Here is a 14759-nt window from a genome sequence, read left to right as displayed (position 1 = left end):
ACGTGGCCACGGCCAGGAGGACAGAGAGGTGGGCCCAGAGGGAGCCAGGGGCCCACGACCCGGCACAGAGCAGCTGGGCCCAGAAAGTGCCAGGGTCTGCGTGCCCGATGGGTGGACGAGTCAGCGAAGCACCTCATACACTGTGAGGGATGCTGCTTGGTTTAGAGAGGAAAAGGAATCCTGATGAAGTCACCATGGGGGCGGATGGAGCCCCTTATGCTGAGTGAAAGAAGCCATACACAGAAGGACGAGGGCTCTCCTCACGCTGGGATTTGGAGGGGTCAAACCCACAGACAGAGTGGAGAATGGGGCGGTCGGGGCACAGGTTCAGTGCAGGGAGATGGAAAGTTCTAGTGATGAACACTGTGAATGCACCTGACGCCACCCAATTTCACATTTTAAAATATTTAAAACTAGATTTACAGCATGCATATTTTAACACTATTCAAAGAAAATACTGAATATTGCCACAAAAAAATTGAATACTTATGTATAAGCCTAAAACAAAATTCCAGAAATTAAAGACAAGACTGACCCCTGGGGATAAAACTGAAAAGTCTAGGATGGGGCCAAGTGGCAACTTGCGAAGCAGAGATATGGCATCTGGTACAAGGAATGTGCTCAGCAGGGGAGTAGCAGCCCAGGCACACCCAGGGCACCCCTTGAACAGATGCAGGGCAGAAGCTGCTGGCTGAGGGTCAGGGTGCTCTGGGTGGCCAGGAAGACTGCTCCATGGGACGGCTGTCCGTCCATGTGGAGAGAATGTGTAGGATCAGCGGAGGAGCCCAGAAAGGGTAGTGGGCAGGAGCAGAGCCTGGAGAGATGCTGGTCTGCAGGCACCAACCTCGACCTCAAGCCTCACATTGAAGGAGCAGGACCAAGTCTAAGCACAAACCAGAATAAGACTGTTCCCATATTCCCGGAAACCCAAGATGCAAGATACCTGGGAGCAGCCTGAGAACAGAAGGCAACCTGCCTCCCCAGGGGCAGGGGGCTGGCCTCCCCGTCCTCTGAGGGCAGGGCCTACTCCCCAGGACTTGGGGGGAAAAACAACGGTTTACATCAAACAACTCAACTTACAGAAATAACACAGTGAAGGGTGGACATTAAAGGAACCAGAAGACACAGAGCTGAGAGGATGGACTCAGAGGGCAGGGGTGTCGGGCGTGCAGAGGGGCTACTCTGCAGATACTCCAGTTAAAACATGATGGGTAGGTGTGAACCTCACACGTAAGTAGGAAAATGCAGACAGAATGGACACATTCCTAGAACAACGTGACTAGCCAAACCTGACACAAGAAAATCTGAATCGTACTATAACCATCAACATAACTGAGCCTTTCATTTTTAAATCTTCACAAAAAAAACTGTATGTCCAGATGGTTTTACTAGTGAATGCTACTGAACATTTAAGGAAGAGTAACACAAACCTTACATAAAACCCTTCAGAAAATAGGGGGAAATAAAACAGAACTCTGAAGCCAGCACACAAACTTACATGCATTTCAAGCAAGGACAGACAAGCACACTCAGGTTCAAAGGGAGTCTGGCAATACAGGAACAGGACAACACATCGTGGGCAAGTCGGTCTGTCCCCAGAACACGAGGTCAGTTCTCCTGTAAAACCCAATGTTAGTTCAGCACCTCAACAGATGTACAGATGCTCCCCCAGCAAGCTGAGAACAGAGGGCACGGCCTCCGCCTGCAAACAGCTGCAGCCAACGCCACAGTCAGAGACAGAAGCCAACGCTTTCCCTTCCATGGGTAGCGAGGCAAGAAAAAGAACAAAAGACATAAGCATATTTTGGAAAGAAAGAGAAAAACTGCCTTAATTCCCAAAAGATATGACTTTTATATAGGAAATGGGAAAAAAATCTTTTATAGAAAAGCCACTAGAATAAGTGAATTTAGCAAGGCTATAGGATACGGTATCAATGTACAAATATAAGTTGTGTTTCTATGTACTGGCAACAACGCTTTGAAACTGAAATTTAAAAGATGCCATTTACTACAGGAAAAAATAAATCCCATAAGATACTTAGCTGATGCTAAAAATTTATATGGGAATGCAAAGCACCTAGAGGAGCCAAAAATAATTTTGAAAAAGGCAAAAAACACACGGAAGGATCTGCAGCGCCTGAAGTCAAGATTCACCACGACGCGGTGGAGACGGGTGGTGGTGGTGTCAGGAAGGATGGACGTGTCACACCGGAGCCACGCAGTGACACACGGCCTCGGGGCAGGGCAAGCCTTCAGCCAGAGCTGCTGGCACCACCACAGGAAACATGAGGTGGGTCAGGGCTGAAGGGACATGCTGCTTCCCAGAGCTGCCGGGAAGGCTGACACGTTGGTAACCCTGGCATAGGCCAGGGCACTCAGGACACCAGATGCAATGACCATTCAAATGGAAAATCACACTTCATCAGAATTAAAAACTATTTATCCAAAAAATACCACGGAGAAAATGAAAAGTCAAAGATGGAGAGGGAAAATTAGCAATAAGTATATCTGGCAAAAGGCTCATATCCAGACTGCATAAACCACTCCTCTGAACCTGAGACGAGAGACACACCAGCCGTTAAACATGAGGGAACGTCAGTGCGGCTGAGCAGCTACTGCCCAGCCAAGCACATGACATCGTCAGCCCCAGAGAGACGCCCTCTGACACGGTACGCAGGTGCAGGCTGCATGGAGCCCCATGGCAGGGACACCTACTTCCCCTTGAAAACCCAGCTGCCTGTGGAGTGGACGGGGCAGCAAGCCAAGTGGAAAGGGCCAGCAAGCAAGGCACCTGCTCGCCTGTTCTGAGTTCCCAGCCTCGCACTCAGAGGGAAGACCAGGGAGAAAGCACTCAGACGTCAGAAATATTTTAGAAGATCCATCTGAGAACAATCACCAGAGAAGCAGAACAAAAAGACAGATGGAAAACGAGGGAGAGATAGGGAGCGCCTGGGTGCCTGTCACGGGAGCCCTGGGCACAGAGGGCCAGCCCACGTGGGGTGCACCACAGAATATCCCCAGGCCTGAAGTCCATGACTCCTAAATCTGGAAGGGCCACTGGAGCCCGCCCAGCGAAGCAGATGGATGGCCTGCCCCAAGGCAGTGGCCAAGACCCTGCAGGAATAGCCTCCGGAGGGAAGGCAGGCCTCAGGAATGACGCAGTGCCAGAGGCTCCAAACACCACAGCAGGACCCCTAGACATTCTCAGGGGACATGACTTCCATCTTGGCTTCCCCCCCAAACTGATGCCAAGGGCATTTCCTGCCACGCAGGGTTTTTAAGAACTTTTGCTTCCCAAACATCCCTTAAGGAATACGCCCCAGATCAGGAATGTGTCAGGAAAGAGGGAGATGAGGGGTCCAGGAAATGGAGCTGAACATGGGACGTACAACTCGAGGTCCCAGGTAACAGTGAAGGGAAGCTCCAGATGGCATCCCAGCATCCCTGAGGTGGCGGGAGTTGGGGGGGGCGGTGGTCCCACACAGGGAAGTAGAGGCTGCCTGGATGGCTGTGTGCACATGGACGCTCCAGTGCTGGAGGGTGTCTGGGTGCCAACTGGTGACACCCCAGAAACAGCAAATGGCAGTCACAAGGAAGGACACATGGGACACATAGCAACAAACTGACTTAGCGCTGGGGGAGGAAGAGACCCAGTGATAACCAGCTGGGACTGTGAGTGGCGAGCAGGGAGATGGACAGATAGTGGGCAGGCAGATGATGGACAGATATACTAGGGCTCAATCATCTAAAACTGAAAGAGCCAAACAAACAGAACAGAAATGCTGCTTGGAAATGCAGGTGAGCAGTGAGGCCTGGGCTTGGTGTTGGAGGCGGAGGATGGTGGCAGAGGATAGCCTTGGGCGGGGGGGGGGGGGGGGGGGGGGGGCACGTGGCTTTTAAACTAAGCATCATCTTGACAAAAACTAAATTTTCATTAAACACGCTGCTGAGCCTACAAACCAGGGTCAGGTCTGGGCCAGCTCAGTGTCCCAGTCCCCAGGAAGTGGCCTGGTCTCCCCTTCAGTCTGGCAACATTGGGCAAGTCACCAGGTCTTCCAGGCTTGCTGGCTGCTTTCAGGTACTAGAATATTTGGGATCACTGGGTGCTCAAGCAGTGTTCATGCCGCGCCACCCAGGCCAGGGCTGTGCGCACCTCGCTCTCCTGCCATAAGGGACTCAGGCCAGACGCAGGCCCCAGTGATTTCCAGGTAGGGAGTGCAGTCAGTGGGCTCAGACAGGCTCCTCCGCACGGTCCTGACCCTTCCTAGAGCAGAGCGTCTGGTTCCTCTTTGGCCTCCAGGCTGCACCGTGACTTGCCAGGTGTGAGCACGGGTCTGGCTCCACAGGCAGGAGACCACGGAGAGCCTTCCCATGGCACTGCTGAGGGGCTCCAGTCCTGCCGAGCCCCTCCCTCCTTCAGCTCACTCTGGGGGGGATGTTCTTGGGATGGGGAGGTGCTGAGCCAGGCACCTTCTCCTCAGCCCCAGGGAGAGGCCAGTGCAGCAGCAGGGCTGGGAGGGTGGGGTGTGTGTGCGGGGTGCTCGGGAGGTTCGGGAACTTGGCCAGAGAGGAGGGGGCATGAGGAACTCTATCCCACAGGGCACCCCCAGCCCAGGACCCAGCGCAGGTGCCCCTTGCCTGCCTTCTCTCCCTCCCTCTGAGGCGCAGGGGTCCAACTCAGATGTGGGGGCACTGCTCTGCCTCTGCATGCGCATCCGGTTCACCTGCAGAAGACCTGGACCTGCACACACCTCCCTGCAGGGTCCCCTTGCTGCTCTCCTGCTCCAGGAGATTCCTGTACTGCTGTACTGCTCCAGTACATTCCTCTTTCAGTTCAGGAGAAAGGTGGCAAGTGCCCGAGTGACAGACACAGGGCAGCGATCATTTAGGGGAATGTCCTCTATGGGACTCAACAGCCCAGAGAACCGAGGGTGTTGCACTAGGTCTGCAAGCATGTCAGGCCATGACTCTACAAAGTATATTAAAATGTAAAGAAACTCACCCGGAGCCCAATGGAAAGACTGGCAAAGGATAAGAACAGAGTTTTCAGAGGTGGCACAAAGGGCTGGCAGACAAGCAGGCACTTCTAGCAAAGACACAGCCTGACCACATGGGCAACCATCACACCCTGGGAGAGCCGACAGAAGGCCCTGGCTGTGACCTGTACCCCATGCGGAAACCAGCTGGCCATGCGCTGGGCCTGTCTACAGACACTGCTCCCAGGACATGCACAGAGGCCTCTTCATCAGCATGCCCATGCATGTGTACACACATGTACACATGCGTGCGCACACATATGCACACACAAGCACACACAAGCACACATGCTAGCAGCTACAGTGGGGCTGGGGTGGGAATTCACCTTGCCCCCCCTCCTCCTAGCACCAAGGCAATGGCGTTGCCAGTCAGCACCCGAGCCAGGCGGGAGAAGTCTGAGTGCCGATCCGGGGGCCTCTGGAAGACGCGCTGGTACATTTCCACCTGGGGGGTGGGAGGAGCAGTCAGCAGACAGTCAGCTGCGGTCCCACTCCAGACCCAGAGCCCCTCCAGGTGCAGCAATGTCCATCTCATACTGACCCTAGCAGCTCCTTGGTGCCCAGGCTTGCCTGGGAGGAGGCCCTTGGGGCACATGGGTGATGGGCCAGTGTGGGCAGCAGGGTCACCCACCCACAGAGCCCCCAGAGAGCTGTCCCCAAAGGGACACCAAGCCCCAACCCCACCATAGCAGAGAGCATGGGCTTCCAGGCACAGATGCCACTGCAGGGACACTGCCCACTGAGCTGTGGGGCCAGGCAGGCCACAGCATGCGGGTAGCCTCTGGGCACCTGGCCCCAAGCCCCCTGGGCTGAGGAGGCTCCCCTCCTGCCCCTTGGCAGGCTCTGGTTACCTCCCCTGCCCGCAACTCTCCCTCCAGGTTCCCAGTGGAGGTCCATGCGTGCCAGTGTGTCCTTGTCAGGCCTCCCCTCCATGACCCCATAGATGGACACCTGCTGATGGACAGCGGCCACATCAGTGACCTCCCAGGTCCTGTTCCCAGAGCTTAAGCTCAAGTAAGTGTGAGCTTACCGAGAGGCAAGCTGCCCCCACCAGTGCCCAAGGAGCTCAGACAACAGAGACCCACAGAGGGAACAGGGAGGAAATGCACTACTGAGTCACAGAGCAAGTGGGGGAGGCCAGGACTTCCCATGGGGCCAGTCCAGCGCCTGGACCTCACCAGCTTGGGCATGCTTCTTCTGGAGAAGACGCGGCGTGGGCAGCAGAGGTGCAGGTGGCCAGAGCACCAGCTCCGCATGTTCAGCCACTCCACAGTGCGGGCGGGTGCGGGCCCCTCCTGCCGGTGCAGCAGGACCAGCTGCTTCTGGGCGCGCACAGCGGTGCTCTCCAGCATGCGCTCCAGCTGCAGGAGAGCAGAGCCTGAGGGCTGGGGCAGGATGGGGCGGAGGCTGGGGCTGGGCAGTCAGAGGCCCCACAGGCAGAAGGGTGGAAGCCAGGGCCCTGGCAGGTGGTATCCTGCTCCTGTGAGCCAGCTGGGCAGTAGCTCTGCCCCTTGGCTTCAGGCTATGACCCTGGGGTCTGCTGGGACATGTGCCTGCTTCACACTGGGGAGGTACATTTGGCCATGGGGAGCTGCGGGGGCGCGCGGGTGGTGTAGGCACCCCTTCTCGTCGGCTGCTCTGACACCACCTTATGGGCACACACTGTGACCTTCTCAAATAATGTATCTGCACACGCTGTCCCTTCCATCGTCCCACAGAAGAGGAGCCTGTTTCAGAGATGGGTAATTTTTAGCTGCCCCCAGGTCAGAGAAGAAGGAACTGGGGAATGTAACTGCACTGAGAGGACGGCCAGCCGATACTTCACACCCTTGAAGCTGGAAACAAAGTGGGCCTACAATGCAACTTCCCAGCTGAGAACAGATGGGGGGGTGGGGAGACTTACAAATAAGAAACTAAACAGCCATAAAAACGAGTGAAACTATGTGGAGAAAGCTTAAACACCTAAGTGTTGAGGAAAAAAGAACATTTCAAAGTGATATAAAATAGGACACTATTTTTATCAAATTTAGACCTGAAAAACAGTGCTGTGGACGTTCATAGTAAAACACAAGACTCAGCTTCACAAGAAGCCCCCTGGGGCTGCTCCAGGGCACCTGCCCTGCCTTGTGCTAAAACCACCAGAGGTAAATACAGCAAAATGTTTCCAAAACACGCAGAGCAGATCAGATACGTGGGTGTGGACTTTGATTATCTGTCTTTTCCCAGGTTCTTGAAATATTTCATTCAAAGGAAAAGACAGAGAGACAGAGGGGTGTGATGAGAGGCGTCCCAAGCAGGACCTGCCAGCCTGCAGCCCTGCCTCGCCCTACCCGCTGCCAGCCCACCTCGCACCTCGCCCACCGTTGGCTCCTGCTCGCCCAGGCCCACGATGAGGATGCAGTCAGCTTGCCGGATGCAGCGCTGGGTCCACGGTGTGAGTGTGCTGTCTGCCTGGTAGAGCACAATCCGGTGGATGTCCTCCTGCTGCCCCAGCCAGCTGGACAGCCGGTACTCGTGGATACTAGAAGACACAGATGCCAGAGTACGCACAGACACAGGGCTATAAGGCACAGGCAGCACGACACCAGGGGATGCAGGGAGTGCAGGTGCCAGGTATGCAGCAGACGTGCGGGTTGCTGCCAGCTGTCCCCACACAGAGGCTGGTACCTGTCCAGAGCAGCAGAGCCAAGGCGCTGTTTTATGTTGTCGCTGGTCAGTAGCAGGACAGGGCCTGAAAACACAAACATGAACTACAGAAAACCATCCTGGCAGCCCACCACCCAGGACAAGCATTCCCTCCGTCCCCCGAAGGGGATCCTCTGCACAGTGAGGCCATGTGGTACAGGAGCGGATGCTGCGCACGGTGCTGTGAGGGCTATACCAGCTCAAGAGCTCAACGGGCACTGGGGCAGCTCTCTGACTCTGTCCCCTTGCTTGCCCAGGAAGGACTCAGATCTCTGCAACCCTGAGGTTCTGCGTGTGCGTGTTGGGGCTGGGGAGGGCAGCCTGCACAATCCCCCAACCCAGATGAGCAAGGCCATCTGGATTCAATGTGGTGTACTGATGGATGCACCCATGTGGAAATGCACCTCTTTTCACATCTCGTGTCTCTGGAATCAGCGTGCACCTTTCCTCTAGGATGCTTACATAGACACAGGGGTCAGGGCCTGCCTCACCGGGAATGCCAGCAGCAGAGTCTGCAGAAAGGTCACCAAGGGCTCGTGTGCACTGGAGACTGCCAATGGGCACCTGCAAGCCTGAGCCAGAGAGGACCCAGAAGCCCTGGGAGTTTTCTTTATACTCCCATACATGCTTTCCTAGAGGCTCATAGAATGGGCTGTGGCGGACGATGGTGGGGCACCTACACGGACTGGTGCCTCCAACTCAAGTGCAGGGAAGCAACTCCTCTCAAGGCTCATCCTGGCGGCCTGTCCTGCTGGGGGCCTGCATATTTGGCCATAAACTCTCATGGGCCACCTGCAGGAGTCTGACGGGAAGAGGCTGAGCCCTGCTGGGCACAGCAGTGATGTGATCTGGCCCTGAGGCCCTCAGGGACCCCAGGCTGGGCTCTACCTGCCCACTGGCACCTACCTCCCATGCAGACACCCTGGCCTGGACATTGGGCTCTCACCAGGGCTGCAGCTCCTGCCAGTACTAGGAGGGGCTGCCTAAGGCCAGGTGGGCATGTCCAGCACAGGGAGCAGACAGGATGGCTCAGCCATGCTTGAGTCTGTGGCTCTGCGGGGCATAGCTGAATTGGGCATCCAGCCAGGCTGCTGCCCCGGCCTGCCTGGCCTGAACACGCACTGCGGCCTGGCTGCCAGACAGCTTCCTCCCCCAACAGTGGGAGCTGAGGAAATGGAAGTACACCTTCAGGTGATAAAGAAAATGGCTATCAGCCTTGTATCTTCCTCCAGAAGGGAAGGCCACCTACACACGGGCACCTGGCTCTCGGCAAAGGTGTCAGCACAGCAGCGGGCCCGGTGCAATGTCTCTAGAGGAGGGTCTGAGTCCTGAAGAATCCCACAGACAAAATCAATCTTGACTTCTCCCTCCTACCATGACCAACAGCCCAGTGGACTGTAAAGCGAGAAGGGAAGCTAACACCACGGAGTGAGTAGAAGGCTATCTTCCATTAGGAACAACAAAAGCAGTAACAATACAAGAAAACAATGGCTATGTTGGTCTGCGTCAGAAATAAGAACTGTTTGTCAGAAGACATCATTAAAAGAGTAAAAAATCAAATATAGAGACCAAGCTGCATGCAGTGCTGGCAGCCAACAGGCCCAGGCCACGTGAAGAGCCACCCTGGGTGGCAGGGAAGGGCTGGGGCCTGGACGGCGGGTCACAGAGGGCATCCTGATGGCCAACACACCGACAGGCTAACTCTGAGCCCCTGGGGAGTACAAGCCACAGCCCCGCCATCCACCCAGATCGTACGCTCTGCCCTGCGGGGCCTACACAGTCCAGGACTCTATCCTGGGGCGCCACGCTGGCTCCCCAGAACTCATTTTGAAAACGACAAAGCCCTAGACATTCTCTAGGACATACACACTCTAGTTTAGGCAATAAAACAAGTCTTTTTTTTTTTTAAGATTTATTTATTCATTCAGAGAGAGCGAAGAGAGAGGCAGAGACACAGGCAGAGGGAGAAGCAGGCTCCATGCAGGAAGCCCGATGTGGGACTTGATCCCGGGTCTCCAGGATCACACCCCAGGCTGCAGGCGGCGCTAAACCACTGTGCCACCGGGGCTGCCCAATAAAACAAGTCTTTTTTTTTTATTTTTTTTTTATGATAATCACACAGAGAGAGAGAGAGTGAGAGAGGCAGAGACACAGGCAGAGGGAGAAGCAGAGAGACAGAGGCAGAGGGAGAAGCAGGCTCCATGCACCGGGAGCCTGACGTGGGATTCGATCCTGGGTCTGCAGGATCGCGCCCTGGGCCAAAGGCGGGCGCCAAACCGCTGCGCCACCCAGGGATCCCTAAAACAAGTCTTAATAAAGTTTAAGACTGAAATCACACAGAATATCTCTTCTGGTCATGATGGTAGGACACTGGAAATCACTAACAGGAGAACCACAAGACTCACAAACGTGGAAACTAAACAACACCTTCCTCAACTACCCACAGGGCCAAGAAGAAGCCCTGAGATCAAGAGAAACACAATATCCCAAGTGCAGGGAGGGTGCAGTGGCTGTGCAGAGGGAGCCCACAGCCACTGACATGCTTGGTAGAAAGAAGGAAGAGGGCAGCCCCGGTGGCTCAGCAGTTTGGCGGGTCGGGCTCCCTGCATGGAGCCTGCTTCTCCCTCTGCCTGTGTCTCTGCCTCTTTCTCTCTGTGTCTCTCATGAATAAATAAATAAAATCTTAAAAAGAAAGAAAGAAAGAAAGAAAGCAAGCTCAAATCCAGGCCCTAACTATATTTATCTATTTTTAAATCATTTATAGACTTTATTTGTTAAATATATTTTGGCCTACAGGAAACTGAGCAGGAAGTACAGAGTCCAGCGTGTACCTTCCTCCCCTGCCTCCCACAGCCGCCTCCCTCGTCACTGACATGGCTCCAGTCAACCAGCAGTGCTGACATCGCAACAGACTCAGGCCCACAGAGCACAGCAGGGTTCTTCACATGGTACACCATGTGGGTTTGGATACATGCCACCCATCACTGCCACTGTGCTACCGCAGAGTACTGTCACTACCCTGAAAATGCCCATGGTCCGCCGTGTCGGTGGGGATCCCCGACTCCTGGCAACCACTGATCTTTTTATTGTGTCCATGGTTTCACATTTTCCAGACTGTCACAGAGTTGGGATTATACAGTATGGAAGCCTTTTCAGATTGGCTTCTTAATAACACGCATTTAAGGTCCTTCCTCCACATCTTCAGTTTGTTAAGACTTTATGTTCTTTTGGTGAAGGACCTAACATTATACCTTGGGTAACTAGGAAGAGAACAGCAACTAAACCCAGAGCAAAAAGAAGAAAGGAAATAATAGAGATTAGAACAGAGATAAATAGAACAGAGAAGAGAAAATCAAGGAAACCAAAAAGTTGGTTCTTGGGAAAACAATCAACAAAACTGACAAACTCAAAGCTAGATGAACAAAGGAAAAAACAGAGAAGACTCAAAATCAGAAATGATAGCAGGGCACTATTATTGATTTTACAGAAGTAAAAAGGAAGGGGGGGGTGTTGGCCGGCTCTGTCAGTGGAACGTTGTGACTCTTTTTTTTGTTTGTTTGTTTAAGATTTTATTTATTTATTCATGAGAGACCCAGAGAGAGAGAGAGGCAGAGATACAGCCAGAGAGAGAAGCAGGCTCCATGCAGGGAGCCCAATGTGGGACTTGATCCCAGGACTTCAGGATCACATCCTGGGCCAAAGGCAGATGCTAACCTGCTGAGCCACCCATGTGTCCCATGTTGTGACTCTTGATCTTGGGACCATGAGCCCGAGCCCCACATGGGGTGTAGAGATTACTTAAAAATAAAATCCTATATATAAAGAAACCCATAACTATTAATGAAAAGAAACCTCCCCACCATATTCAAGGCCATGTACGGAAGCTAGTGGACGGCTGCCCTCAGCCCTTTCAATAGCTCTGTAAGCCCCAACCAGGGTACGCGGGCAGAGGAGAGATGTAAGAGGCGTCACAACTGGAAAGGAAGAAGTAACATCTTTGCCTGCAAACAACATGATCTCGCATATAGAGAATCTTAAAAAGTCCACCAGAAACCGTTACAACTAATAAATGAATTTGCAGGGGTTCCCTGGGTGGCGCAGTTGTTTAGCGCCTGCCTTTGGCCCAGGGCGCGATCCTGGAGACCCGGGATCGAATCCCACGTTGGGCTCCCGGTGCATGGAGCCTGCTTCTCCCTCTGCCTATGTCTCTGCCTCTCTCTCTCTGTGTGTGACTATCATAAATAAATAAAAAATAAAAAATAAAATAAAAAATAAATAAATGAATTTGGAGGATATAAAAATAGCACCAAAAGTCACCTGTGTTCCTATTTAGTGATGACAAGCCATCAAAAAAAAAAGACATTAAGAAAAATAATTCATAATAGCATCAAAAAGAATAAAATATTAGGAATAAACTGGACCAAGGAGATGAAAGACTTGTACATCAAAAACCACAGAACATTGCTGAAAGAGATGAAAGAAGACCTAAGTATGTGGAAACATATCCCATGCTCATGGACTGGAAGACTGAACATTGTTGAACTGTGAGCACCACCCGGTGTGAACCCCAGAGGCTATGCAATCCCTGTCAGAATCCCACTGCCCTTGTGCACAGATAGAGGAAAACCAGTCCCGAGAGGCCTGCGGATCTCAGGGGACCCTGAATAGCCAGATGATCTTGCAGAAGAACAAAGCCAAGGCCTCGAACTCCTTGATTTCAGAACTGACCACAGAGCTCCAGGAATCAACGCAGCACGGTGCTGACATGAAGACAGACGTACAGATAGGATGGCCCAGAAACAAACCCTCATGCATATACCATGGTTTTCGGGGATGCCAGGACTGTTCAGGGGAGACAGGTAGTTCCTCGATGAATGACAGTGGGGAAGCTGAATACCCATGAGCAAGAAAATAAACCTCTACCTAAACTTCACACCTTTTACAAAAATTAGCCCAAAACAGCTCATTAGGTTAAACATGAAAGTGCAGGGGGGTCTGGTGGTACAGGTGGTGCAGGTCTGACTCTTGATTTCTGCTCAGGTCGTGATCTCAGGGTCATGGAGCAGGCTTGAGGCCCTCCCTCTCCCTGCACGCCCCCCACCCGCCTTCCTGCCGCACATGCACATGTTCTCTCTCTCAAATAAATAAATAAATCTTAAAGAAAAAAAAAAAGTAAAACTTCAGGCTTTTAAAAAAAACACAGGAGGAATTCTAGGCCTGAAGGCCTGGTGCAGAGTTTAGAAAGGGTAGTGAAAGCCGGTCCATAAAAGACAAAATAGCTGATTTCCGTTCTGCCCAGGAGGCTGCACAGTCCAGCCCTGCCAAGGGCCGTGCCTGCAGGGTGAGGAATCCTCAAAATTCAACAGCAAGAAAACAAACTACACAATCAGAAAAAGAACAAAAGATAGGACTTCAGAACAGGTACTTTGCCAGAGAGAATGCACAGATGATAAAACAGTACAGGGGATGCACTCGGCATCGTGGGCCACTGGAAAGACACCAGTTAGGCCACAATGTGCCCTCACTGCTCACCCAGCAGGACAGCAGGAATGGGGCCACTGGGGGCTCAGGCAGTAGTGCATTGGGCTCTAGATCTCTGCTCATGTCTTTTTTTTTTTTTTTTTTCTGCTCATGTCTTATCTCAGGGTCCTGAGTCCAAGCCCTGTGCTGGGTACAGCCCTGGGCCTGGAGCCTGCTCACACAGTGAGGGCTGAGATGGTGACAGGGACAGCTCTGAGGGCTGGCGAGTGCAGGGAGGAGCAGGGGTACAGCTCTCTGGGAGGAAGCATGGACCCAACCACACTCACCTGCCCAGACGTCTATCCAGGGAAAGGGAAACTTCCGTGCACATGAAATCCTTTACATGGAGGGTCACAGAGCTGTATTCATAAACTCCCCAAACAAGAAGAAGCCTGAACATCCTCAACAGGTGAGTGGCTGCAGATACCATGTGTGTCCAGGTGGCTCCTCCACAGTGAGGGGAAGTGCCCAATGGCCATGGGGCACCATCTGAGCCAAGATAGCCCGTCTTCAGTCGTCACCCACCATGACTCCATCTTTACCATATTCTCAGAATGACAAGAAGACAAGAGCAGAGAACAGGCTCTGGTGGCTGGATGGGGGCTCCTGGTGGCTGGATGGGGGCTCCTGGTGGCAGCAGGAACCTACCTGGGGTTACTGCAGCACAGAGCTCATGTGCACACTCAGATTAGAGTCAAAGGCCTACGGGGCACACAAGCATTCTCGTCCAACCTCGACGGGAGCTACAGCTACATAATCTAGGGGAAGGGTGCATGATCCTCTCTTTACTGTTTCTGCAACTTCAGAATTTGTAATTCTGAATTTGTAATTATCACAAAATAAAGCTTTTTTTTTTTTAATGAAAGAACACAACTGTGCTGTACAACCTGGAGATGCTTCATGTGCTCTGCATAGGGCAGGCAAGGCCAATGGGAGATGAACAGGCTGCCAACAAAGATCCAGACTGACAGGGCAGTGAATGCCTCATGTGCTACAATTCTGTTTTGAGAATAACTTTTAAGTGCTTATAACAGTATCTTCCACTCTTATAAATCAATTTTATTTGGTATTTATTTAGTGCTTTCTGTCGTCAAATGCTACACCAGGCAGAAAGGGTTTTCCCATGGTGTTAAAACATACCCTCTTCACACAGACGCTGTTTCATGGCACTACCAGGACACTCACTATGTTTATTATTGTGTCATTTTTAAAATGACAACCCCTGAAATTCTCAGTATAACTGCATCACAGAAAATTGATCTGTTGGTATTAGGGTTGCTCACAGTTACACAGAAACTTATAAATAAAGTGTTAAGAATATAGAACACTTTGGGATGCCTGAGTGGCTCCGTCAGTGGAACACCGAACTCTTGATTTCGGCTCAAGTCGTGATCTTGGGGTGGTGAGATGGAGCCTGTGTTGGGGTCCATGCTCAGCAGGAGTCTGCTTGGGATTCTCCCTCCCTCTGCGCCCTCCTCACTCACTCACATGCACACACTCTCTCAAATAAATAAATCT

General features: G+C 52.5%; 1 protein-coding gene across 5 annotated transcripts in view; it reads right to left on the bottom strand.

Moving 5' to 3' along the window:
* Positions 1-14759, bottom strand: part of PNPLA7 (patatin like phospholipase domain containing 7) — a 64663-nt gene that overhangs the window by 6462 nt on the left and 43442 nt on the right. For 4 of the 5 annotated variants that reach the window (XM_038548592.1, XM_038548595.1, XM_038548593.1 and 1 more), the window contains 4 exons: positions 7704-7767; positions 7389-7557; positions 6215-6397; positions 5363-5481 (listed from right to left, as the gene is read on the bottom strand). In XM_038548592.1, the coding sequence (XP_038404520.1) occupies positions 5363-5481; positions 6215-6397; positions 7389-7557; positions 7704-7767 (535 nt within the window). The remainder of the gene's footprint in view (positions 1-5362; positions 5482-6214; positions 6398-7388; positions 7558-7703; positions 7768-14759) is intronic. The other variant, XM_038548594.1, reaches the window with a different exon arrangement.

This window comes from Canis lupus, chromosome 9, assembly GCF_011100685.1.
Source record: "Canis lupus familiaris isolate Mischka breed German Shepherd chromosome 9, alternate assembly UU_Cfam_GSD_1.0, whole genome shotgun sequence".
Taxonomy (NCBI): domain Eukaryota; kingdom Metazoa; phylum Chordata; class Mammalia; order Carnivora; family Canidae; genus Canis; species Canis lupus.
The sequence above is the reverse complement of the archived record's forward strand: the minus strand, read 5'-3'. Positions and strand labels throughout refer to the sequence as shown.